The 12,500-nt window shown below is 32.9% G+C and overlaps 1 protein-coding gene across 2 annotated transcripts in view; it reads right to left on the reverse strand.

Annotated features, from left to right (window-relative positions):
* Positions 1 to 5,696, reverse strand: part of LOC140445949 (uncharacterized) — a 181,860-nt gene extending 176,164 nt beyond the window's left edge. For both annotated transcript variants that reach the window (XM_072538399.1, XM_072538400.1), the window contains exon 1: positions 5,253 to 5,696. In XM_072538399.1, the coding sequence (XP_072394500.1) occupies positions 5,253 to 5,301 (49 nt within the window). In that variant the 5' untranslated portion in view covers positions 5,302 to 5,696. The remainder of the gene's footprint in view (positions 1 to 5,252) is intronic.
* Between the last annotated feature and the right edge of the window lie 6,804 nt (positions 5,697 to 12,500).

The raw sequence follows: 12,500 nt of genomic DNA on the forward strand, positions 1-12,500 counted from the left end.
AAATGAAATTGGAATTGCGAACAAAAATGGAATGTTCATAAATACTATTTTAGACTTTACGATTTGTTTGGCCTATATAAGATCGGGGGCAGTCTGCACAAGGATTTCATAAACTCCGTGATGTTCATTTGGAATGTTGCCTTTGATTGATTGGACAATAGATAAAAGTTTTTGTTGGGGGCCAATATTATCTTTGTTCCTCTTAATTTAAGAATTTTGTCGATTTTGTAAGCGACACCTTTGGGGTAAGGAAGAAAAGCTTTCGTATGATGAAGGTCTGAAAAGGAGAATTGATCTGGAGATAAGGGTATTAATGACTGAATTAATTTGTGAAAGTGGATGATGAGTTATCATGCAAGTAGCCATTGGTATGAGAGAGTTTTTGATAAAGCGAGTGATGAAAACCTTGGAGTTGGTTTTTTCTTTGTGATAATAAAGTGTTTGTGAATTTTGGGTAGGCGATATATTCGAGGTGTTCTGGAAAACTTTGCACGAGGAATTAGAGATTATTTTATGTCAACAGGAAGAGAGTTTTTTTGATGATGGCTTTTTTTTGTTTTCTCTAGATAGGTTGTTGAATTATTAGGAATGGTCTATAGTATGAAGTATTAATAAGATTTGTGAGTTTATTAATGTAAATGTAACTGTTTAAAATGACAGTGACATTTTCTTTATCGGCATGAAGAATGACAAGAATGACTAGATTTGGATTTGACTGAAGTTCTTTCAGAACTTTTTTCTCGGATTGGCTTTTATTCGGAGTAGGAGGCTTTGAGTTTTGAGTTTCTAAGAACTCTAGTGATATCTTGTTTAGTTATTTCAGCATCTTCGGAAGGTAAACTGGAGATGTTTCTTCAGTTTGACTGATGATTGTCTCAATTGGAATGTTATCGTGACGAAATATTGAGACTGAACAAATAGAATTTTATTTCCTGACCGATTGCTGATACTATAAATCAATATTTAAAACAATACGGTCGAAAAATAATTTGAAATATATATATATATATATATATATATATATATATATATATATATATACATATATGTAACAACCGATAAGTTGGCATAATTTAAGTAAATATATTTGATATCTCAAGTTTATATATTTATTATTTGGATTTTGTACTTACTAAAGACTTCATATTAAAAACATACTTTACACACTGTAGAAATTATCATTGCTTATTGAGCTAATCTATTCACAATAGTTAAGTATTTCAATTACATGTGCAATCAAAGGTTACGAAAATGATTCTCATACTTTTATTTAATTTCCTGGAATAGCTCGAGCACCGAGAACCGTAGTGTTTGCACAGTGATAAAACCTTGTAAGTATTAAAAAATTGTGAGATTATATAACTGCGCTTATGTACATTTTGATAAATTGTATTTAAAACATGTTTTTCTGACAAAAGCGTCTAATTCTCGTGTGTAGGGCGATAAGGAAATGCTTTTAACTTTCTTATATGTAAACGGTTACCATGGCGTGTTTGAGAATGTGGAGAAGGTGAAAAGAGGACAACTTGAAAGACACACCGTGATATATTTATAATGTATAATAAATATATGATGAGAGGATCCAAAATCTTAAAGAAACAAAAATGTACATAAGTCGTTGAGTATATGAAATAATCAAGACGAGAAAAATGCCAGGCACTATGGCTGTGCATAAATGGAGAAAGATATTCACTCGGGTAACTTTAAAATACTTATATGAAAGAATTTACGGAAGAGACACGCATAATTAAGAAAGAAATTTAAGAACACAGTAAATCAAAGGAAAATAAAGCTAAAGCTCGAACATTCAGTCAGACATCTTAATAGGAAGCTCAAGTACAGCAGGGAAACTAACGAAAATAACAAAGACAACCAATATTTCAAAAAGCGAATTAAAAATAAAGGAAATAAGCTCGACTTTTTTTCCACACCGTAATATATACAAAGCGGCACCAGGATTTTGGCTGGTAGAACAACCACCAAGTTCATATCAGTCATGTTTTGATAGACAAAAGGACCGTAACAACCGCATAAGATGTAAAAAGCCGAATAGAAACATGTTACACGAGTACCAAGATATCACATGGAACTATGAGACATAAATAACACAAACACTGAGAAATACAGACGGTCTATTCACCGAAGAATATTGGGAACAGCAAAAAGCAGCTTAAGGTAACATGGTTAATACTAGGATCAACTGAGGATAGTCAAATAGATCATAATTTGATTTCAAAAAAGTGGAAAGGAACAATTTAAGATGTCGTGTCGTATCGGAGTCCAAACGCAGATTCTGGCCACTTAATATTAATAGAAAATATGCAAATGAAAATAATTACACATAGAAATACATAAAAAGAAAAAAAGAGAATGTAGGGAAACTAGAATCGGATATTATTTAGAAAGATTATTCTAAAGAGTTGGAAGCAAATTTAAAAGTCTCAAACCCCAATAATATAGAAAAAAACGTGGAAAGAAATAAAAAGGTACATTTTAACAGCAGCCGAAAAAGTAATAGGATATAAAGAAATAAAAAGGAAAAAGGAATGGTATGACAAAGACTGCGAAACAGCAACAAAGAAAAAAATCTGGAACGAAAGAAATGGCTAAAAACAGGTAGGGAAGAAGATTTAGAAGAGAATGGGAGGAAAAAAAACTCAAAAAATGCTGTACAAATAGAAAAAAGATATGGATTGATGAACTTATAGAAAAGTTGGAAGTAAATAGCAAGAATAATGTAAAGATATATAAATAGATATAATATATATATATATATATATATATATATATATATATATATATATATATATATATATATATATATATATATATATAATCATAAAACAAGAAAAAACAATGGTTAAAATTCATGCTCAAATATGAGAGAAACATTACAAAGATTTATTTAAGGAAGGAAAAAGCACTCACGAATGCACAGAAGAAACATACCTTATAATAACAGTCAAATGTGAAGTGTTACGAGCATGATATCTACTTACACATCCTTTGCATAGATTTCAAGCAAACATTTGACAGCCTAATAAGAGTCGACCTAATAGAAGGCATGAAAGCCCTAGATATTCCAATGAAACTCATAAAGCTTACGAAAATGACAATGAAAGGATTGATAGCAGCAATAATAACAGATGACGACATCTTAAAAAATATAGAAATAGCAACTGGAGTACGACAGGGCGACTCTCTATCAACGTCACTATTTAATGTCACTATAGAAGGAACAATAAGAGCTACCGAAATAGGAGGTACAATTATAACATCAACGTCGCAGCAGAAGCCTAAACAGCTTAAAGGAAGAATTTGCGAGGTTGTGCAAGGAAGCATCCAAGGAAGGTTTGGCAATAAATCAAAATAAAACAAAATACTTCATATGCTCAAGAAACAATAAAGTTAATGTGACAAGGTTAGATATGGCCGAATATAAGTTGAAAGAATTTTAACAGGAAACAGAACTTACTGGAGATACAACAACTCCTCAAAGATAAAAAGCTTGCTCAGAATACTAAACTGAAAAACTACAGAGCAGAAATTGGAGAACTAATCAAATGTGGTGCTGAAGTAATGTGCCTGATCCAGAAAGATAAAAAAAGATTGAGGATCCTGGAGAGAAAAATCATTCGGAGAATAGCAGGTCCACTAAACTTGGTAATAATGAATTTAGAAAACTGATGAAATACGAAGTAAAAGAACTTTTGAAAGGAGAAGACATCGTCAGATTTATCAAGGTACAGAGACTCAGAAGGATAGGACATCTAAAAAGGAGAAATCCAGAAGCAGTTATCAAGAAGGTCACCAACTGGAGACCAGTATTAGACAGACCAAGGGGAACACCGAAAACAAGATGGGAGAACCAGATAATTGCGGACCTTAAGAAGATGGGAGTTAGAAAATAGAAAACCGCAGGGAAAAACAGAAAAATATTAACGCAAACTGATTCCCCGTGACAAATAAATCGGAAGAGCCCAAAGAGGGTGGCAATAACTTTGCTAGGAGTGTAGATGCTATGATGAAAGTGCTGAAGAGAAGAGTGACGTGGAACCGGCAATGTTGGGGGCATTGTTTGAAGGAGGCCAAAGCTCGATTTGAGCTGTAGCGCCATTGACGTCGACAGGACAGTGGTCTTCGTCTTTTTAAAACAAGATAGTTTTATTATTATATTGTTTTTTGTCTTTTTTGTCCTATAAATTATTCCGCGTATATACTTAAACCAGTTAATTTTGTGATTAATGTCATTAACCCTAGCTAATTAAAATAACTTATTTGTTTGACTAGATGATCGTCAAGTATTATTTCTGTTCTTACACGTTCGATCGATAAAATCGTTCGATTTCCGAAGTAGAAATTAAAACGTCAAAATAAATGTATCTTCCACAGAAATTGTTAATTAACATTAGAGATAATAAATAATATTAAAATGCCAAAAGAAAATAGCTTCCTAACAATATTTGCATTTTATGTTGTATTGTAGTCGAATTTTCTAACGGTCGTAATGTTATTTTTACAAATGTTTGTACAAAACTCAGAAAAGAAGTTATCGATATTTATAATTTTTCTACTTTGCACAATCCTATATAAAGAACGTTGTAATATATTATAAAAATTGAGCTATCGCGCATTTCCCAATCGAGTATATATAATACAAATAATAATATAAATTTTTTGAAGACAATTCATGCTCTACAAAACATAAAACGATCTATCCAAATTTCAAATAAGTTCATCATTACCCCCTAACCCAGATAAAATATCGACAAAATGCACACATGATGACCTAAGCAAATATGTAACCTTACGGCAAAGCGATCAATTATAGAGCTAAGCATTGTTTAAACACTCGATTAGGAAACGCCGGCGGGTTATTCATAATCTGATTTCTCCAAAAAAGCCTTCCCACAAAATCAATAGGAGGGTTACTCCAGGACAACGTCTGAGTTTTTGCAACAGTTACAGGTACCAGAAATTGGGAGTCAGCAAGAAATGCTGCGACTACGGAAGTGTCATGTGTTGAGAAAAATTATTGCAGATAATAAAAATCGTGCGAAAAATTACGTATTGGTAAATAAACATTTTTCTAGAACAGTTTTCTTATTTGTTATACTGTTTTGTTATGGCTAGATAATAGTACTAATATTCATTCGAAACATTCAGATTAAATTTAAGAATCCCGTAAGAAAACTTCGCCAAAATGAGGAAGAGTTTGGTCAATTTTCAATACTGGATAATAAAGGACTTACCGGTAATTTCCAATGTTCTCCATCTAGTTTTCCTGGCCTTCTTTCCCATTTTCTCAAAGCACTCCTTTTCCAAAAAATCTCCCACCTATCATCAGATACGACTGTCCGCTTTTCTTAATTTTCCGTCTTAAAAAACCCGCACCTTCATTTTGACACAAAGTAAACCGAAAAGACTTGAATTCTTTCAAATAAAAATAAAAACAGAAAAAAATTTAGAGCGTCCAATTCAAAGAAATTCCCAAAAAATATCCACCAGTTCCAAAATTTTCAAATTTGCCGGCAGGTCCCGCGTGTACTTTAATTTTTTATCACAAGAAACTCACATATCGCTCGGAAGTTACAGCATGAGTCTTACAACGGTAGTTACATAATCCAAAACCCCGCGCTATGTAACATTATTGACTAAAATGAGAAGCGTATTCCACTAGCGTAGCGATCGGAGACCAAATAATATATTTGTAGCGATCGGGAGTCTTCGGGGCTGCTCGCAGATACAATCTTTCATTGATCCTGTTCAAGGTTTGATCCGGTATAGAGGTAAAACGGCGAGAACTCCCTGGAACTAGTTTTTCCGCGCTATATCAGGAAATGCATATAACGGCCAATACACCGTTATTATTTATTTATTTGTTCTACCGTTTTTAAACGTCTAAAATATTTAAAATCTTAAACTGTTCAATACAATGCCAAGATATTTGATCAAATGTTTTACTCGTCGATATTTATGTTGTTTATATTATAACTGACATTGCTCTAAAATGACATTTATGTACAAATATATGACAATGCACGGTAATGTTCTTCTTTTTCTTCTAAAACTTACATATCATCTTGCTCGTCTCTTGGAAGCCGATATAACTCAGTTATATAGTCATTCCATGTTTCAAGAATTTTTCCTTCATCGATGATAACTTTTTCTGCATTATCTACTAGAATATTAGTGATTTTCTTATTATACAGGCCAGCAACTTCACAAAATTTCTTTTGCATATTGTTGTGCGTTGTGCTTTTTTCCCAATTCTTTCATTTCTGAGCATCTATCCGCCATTCACGTTTCTTTAGCCGCTGGTACTTTTCGTTTTATTTTTCATAATTGTTTTCTATATGCTTCTGCTTTGTACATGTATTGTGTTCTTTGTTTCATAAGATCTAGTATTTCCTCCGTCGTCTATTGTTGTTTCTTAAATCTATTTGTTACATTATGTTCTATTATCTTGGTCATATGTCCACGAAAAAACTTTCATATTTTAACAAGGTCTTCAGTTGTTCTCAATTCTCTTATGTAATTATTTACATACATTGTATTTTTCTTTTGTAATAAAATAGCAAAATCATTTTGCTGATGTTTTTTCTTTGCCTGACTTTTGCGTCGTCGACTAAAGGGTTGTGGTCAGGCCCAATATCTGCTTCAGAGTATATTGTAACTACTCACGGAGTTTCTGAATCTGTTGTTTATAAGAATTTAGTCTGAATCTGACTCTTATTTAAATATATTAGATTATCTCCATTAGCTCTTCAAGAATACGTAATGCGTTGATGTAACTTATACCATGTGTTTGTTATTGCGTTATTGTGTTCTTCAACAGCGCAATGACAACAGCAAAAATCAAACAGCCTGTCCCCTTATTCATTGCTTTCCCCTAGGTCATATTCCCATACCAGATCTCATCTATGCCCTTTACGAATTTTGATATTAAAATCACTCATTCTGTATTGATTTCATTGGATTTTAAGGTCTTCAATGTTCTTATTGATGTGCCTATCCGTGACGAATGTTGGCGATCATCATAGCAATATTTATCTTATCTGAAGCAACGCAAAAAAGCTGCACATATATTGTGTTGAACCAGGTTCTAAGATTCTTTAACCAGGATGTTTTTCTTTTTCCTGGACCTCGGTTTCCAAATATATGATGGTGGTTAGTACTTCTCGGTTCTTCTTCATTCTTCTGAGAACCTCCTTATTTGTGACTCGGTCAGTCCACCGGATCTTAAATATTCTCCTATATAGTCACATCTCAAATATTACCAGTCTTCTGCACATATCTACGTTCAAGCTCCAAGATTCAACACCATAAAAAGAACAGATAAGACATAGTATCGTAGCATTCTTACTTTTATACCAAGAGAAAGGTTGAGGCTCTTGAAGAAGGCCCCATTCGGTTGAAGATGGATCTAGCTATTAATATGCGCGCCCTCATCTTCTGGTTGTTGGTCAATTCTTCATTTATTATGGTGCCGAAATAGTTAGTGAGTCATTCTTTCCACCGAGGGTTTCTATTGTGGGGTTTGGTTGAGGTAGAGTGACCTTCTGTTATCTTTTTCTTGTTAATTATCATGAGCTTGGTCTTCTTATCTCCTTCAAAAGGACTTGTAGGTCTTCTAGGTTATCCGCAAATACTATGGTGTCATCTGCATATCTGTTGTTTAGCTGATACCCGTTTAGAAAATGCCTTTTTTAGTTTAGTGCAAAGCTTCGATAAATATTCTTTCAGAGTAAAGATTGAAGATGAAAAGAGACAAAATACAGCCTTGCCTTGCTCCACGGATGATTTTTATATATTCGGTGTGTTCACCTTAAACTGTGAGATTTGCTGTTTGATTCCAATAAAGGTTTGTAATTATTTTTAAATCTTGGTTGTTAATTCCTGCTTCTTTTACACGATTAAAAGCTTTCTCGTAATTAACTAGACAAGCGTATACGTCCTAGTTGACGTATCTGCATCTCTGTATGATTTGTAAGACTTATATTGAGAACAAAGCCTCTCTCGTACCAACAGCATTTATGAACCCAAAGTGGTTGAGAGAAATTTGACTTTCACACAGCTTGTAAATTCTCTTATGAAATACCTTTAGGAACAATTTTAGGAGATGACTCATGGGGCTAACGATATTCTTTGCATGTTTTGACCCCTAAGTCTAGCCTTAAAATCGTAAAATGATTAAAATATTTTGAATTAAATCGCAGATAGACAACACCTGCTAACAATATGTAGGTTCTCGTAATTCAGGGAGACTAAGTTGGACCATTAAGATCCGTCCATGAATTTAGAAAGTAGTAATCAGTACCTGCCAAAATGATATAATTATAATAGTAATGGTAAGACCGTAGCCCCAGAATAATATTTAGGGATAGATTATCGTCTTTACAGGTATTAGATAATCCATACAAATTATACATATTGTATCATACGTTTATGAGTAATAATGTAAAATGATAGAAAATGGATAATTGAAAACTCTGAATAATAGCCTAGCTCTAAAAGGAATAACGCCGCTTATAATAACTTAACAGGTATTTGCCTTTTGTAGTAAATAAGTTTCATTTTGAGAATTTTATAAATCATCACAAAATAAATTGCTTGTTAGTCCAATTTGGATCTCCAAATCGATTAAGAATTACATGTTTTATTTTGCATATTCGGACTAATTAGTTTTAAATTTGTTTGTTATGTTTGATGTTAATAGTCAGTTTCTTGACCAAATATAGACAATAATAACTATTTATGTATTTTAAGAATTTCTTAAATAATAAAGGAAGGTAGTTTGGTCTAAAATGTGTAAATTTATTGGATTAAGATGAAATTAAAAGGCGAGTTTTTACCATTTTGTAGCAGTTAAACATATTAGCAAATAATAGGATCCACTGAGCGAAAGTACTTATTTAATTGTCCTAGATATAAATGATTAAGTTACTTACCTGATAAATATGTGAAGAAACCATATTTTCGGTGTGTATTATATAGATGTTCATGTGAGTTGATAGGTATTATGTTTTTTGTTTGTAGTATTTTTAGGGTGTTGTATTATTATTGTAAATTAGCGTGGTTGTTTGTTACTTTGCTCCCTCTCGTGCATTAGATATCGGGTGAGATTAATAATCTCGTAGGTCATTCCATACCATGCCACTGAGATTCAATATAGTTAATGTATAGCAAGATGTATCAGAGAGGGACAGCAACCATTCCTAATAGTGTCACATGTTTAGAGGCTATTACACCGTTGATTTGAATACTTTGATTTTTGTTGATTGATATGCTGCATATGTTCCATACTTTCTTTAAACATCCGCCTTTCTCACATTTAATCCCAAGTAGGTAAGTGTGTGTATGTGTGTGTGTGTGTGTGTGTGTGTGTGTGTGTGTGTGTGTGTGTGTGTGTGTGTGAGTGTGTGTGTGTGTGTGTGTGTGTGTGTGTCGATTTTTTCCGCATGTCTTCTCTGCTCATTTGGGTGACAAATAGCACCTGCGAACTCCAAGTTCTCCAACTAGTCGTGTACATTCCATCTAATATATCTACAGATTAGACACTTCCTAAACTCTACGCTGAAACCCGATGCTGAAACTCGAATTATTATTTAGAAGAAGTTCTATATGTTGAAATAAAATAACTGATTCATTTTCTCCCATCTCTACACCGGGTCAAAAAGCAAAGAATACACCAGAGCGCTATACGATAATTTATTCCTGATGTCATTATCTTCTGATTGATGTTAAGAATTCACCCAGTTTTTTAAATTTATCATTAGTTTTTTTATAAACTCTAGGTAAAATTTTTATTGGACCCACAAAACTGTTTATCCTTAATTTTAAAAATAGCCATTGAACTTTACAAAATATTGCACCACAAATCAGTTATTTTTGTCATGTTTCTAGAATGTGTTGGAACGAGGAAGATTTTTATTGTTTATCGCTATCAATATTTTCGTCGGTGCAGAAGAAAGTCTAAAGTTGAAAATGTTAGAATTTGTACATGTTTGTCTAATGGACTAGTCTGAAGTCTAAAGTTCTAGGACCAACAAATGGAAGAAACAAATCATTTCAAGACAGGAGAAAGGGAAGTTCCTCTATAAAAACTCTAAGCGGAGACATATAACCTAAAATTATTAGAGCATAGGTTATTTATGCAATTAGATCGACGAAATACAACAAATATTTCTATTATGAGAATACCGGAAATTAGGAAATTACAGGAGACATTCAAACAAAGAAAAATCGGGAGAGTGAAATTTTAAAAATGTACACCACTCCAGTCCTGTCATACTTTTCAGCATTGGAAAACCGCTTTCAATAATGAACAATAAACCGTTAATGAACAATAAATTCATTTATACTTATACTTATACTGGTTGGCTTTTTTGACTACTACTTAATATTGTAGATTAATAGGTATATAGATCTTGCGACCCTTCGTTCAAGTTTAAGAAAAATAGGGTATTAAAAACGTAATTATTATCCAAAAGAGAAGTAAAAGTTTGTTTTAAAACTACAGATAATTCAATAAGAAGATCAATTGGGAGGGATTCCAAGATAAACTAACAAACAGAATTCAATTAAACATACCATCGAGAACGATAGACCAACTTAACAAGGAATTAGAGATATTTGTTCAGGAAAACCAATAAGCAGCGTGAAAACATACACCCACAATAAAGAGAATGGCGGTAGAAATTATTCCGTAGAAATCAGAGAAATGGTTGCATAGAAAAGAAGGTTGCGGAAAAGCTGGCAAACTACAAGACCACCTGAAGATACAACATATGAGCGAAAGATAATAAACAAAAAGTTAAAACTTTGGCTATCCATTTAGAAAAAACGTTTGAACTAGAAGAAAATAAAGGTCCTAGATGAAGCTCCTAAGTGATGATCCTATTAGAACAACGGACAACAGATGGACGAGAGATAATAAACAAGAAGTTAAGATAGGTAAAAGAAATAAAATAAGACTTATTCCCAATCGATTTAACTTTACTCCCCAAATGACCGGTCTCGCTTTCTACACTTTGCAAAACATCTTCAGGTCAAACGGTACAAAGTAAATTAAATGCTGAAATTATAAAAAGCCCATATTAGGGTGCTGTCTTATAAAGATAAAGATCAAAAAAGGTTATAGTAATTATGCCAATATTACATGCCTGTGTTTATTAATATGCATAAAATTGATTTAGCAGACAAGTGAAAACCCACAAATTGGTAAGAGATAAACTATTGAATTGTAATAAATTAGTAACAAACAAAATACTACTTACATTTCGGTACAAAAATTTTTAGTTATTGGTTCGTGATACATAGTTCAAACTATCCTGGATTGTTGGTGATGGGTGATCATCTGTTTTATTATTTTATATTATCTTCAGTAATGCTTTGACATTTTCAATTTTATGGTTTTCCCATTGATTATGTTTGAAAATTATGGGTGAAACCTTAGGTTTGACTGAATCAGTAGTATTATACTCTAGTTTGCACACTGTTTTCAACTTTGATTTTTGAATTCTATATAAGTATTTCAATTTCAGATTTAAATTTCTTCTGTTGTATAGTATTGGTAGTAGCTTGGTAGACCTTTTTAATGTATCTAACATATTGTTTAGTCTAGTTCTTACATTAACACTCTGTGCTATGTCCACTTCATTTGCCGCCAAATTAACACCTAAATTATCACTGACAGGTGATGGGATAGAAGGTGCAGAGAGATAGAATCTTATATTGGAGGACGACAATGCACTGAGGCGTGGAAGTTTATAAACTCTGCCGACTAACGAGAAAGTGATTCTAAATCCCATAAATCCCGAGGATTGGACACATTATTACAAACATCTATTAAATGAGAACAGAGACGAATTTAAAGAAGATATGAATTCATCAAGAATCGAAATTCTGGGAGAGCATATTACCATAGATATCAACATAGTTCAAAAAGCTATAGCAGGGATGAAGAATGAAAAAGCAAGTAAACCAGAGGGAGTAACTACGGAATTAACAAAGAATGGCTCAGAGAAATTACACAGAATGATCACGGTGATATTTAACGAATATATTAATAGACATCCAACACCAGATGAATGGAAAACAGCATATATGACCCCAATATATAAAAAAGGTGACAGGAGAAATTGTAAAAACTATAGAGGGATATCGGTCACAAGCTCAATGAGTCGACTATACGGTCGAATACTACGGAACCTGATAGAGGAAGATTATCAATCGTCTGAAGACGAAGAACAAGGAGGATTTAGAGCAGGTCGTTCATGTACAGATAACATCTTCTGTCTTAAACAAATTATAGAAAAGAAAATTGTGACAAATAGAGAGTTACATATGACTTTTGTAGATCTTGAGAAGGCATATGACACAGTCCCGCTAAATAAACTATGGGAAGTCCTGGACACATCAAACATACATCAAACATTGGTTAGTACTCTCAAAGATCTATATTATGGTTCAAACTCCCAAATGAAATTCGGAAACCT

Source organism: Diabrotica undecimpunctata, chromosome 7 (assembly GCF_040954645.1).
Source record: "Diabrotica undecimpunctata isolate CICGRU chromosome 7, icDiaUnde3, whole genome shotgun sequence".
Lineage (NCBI taxonomy): Eukaryota > Metazoa > Arthropoda > Insecta > Coleoptera > Chrysomelidae > Diabrotica > Diabrotica undecimpunctata.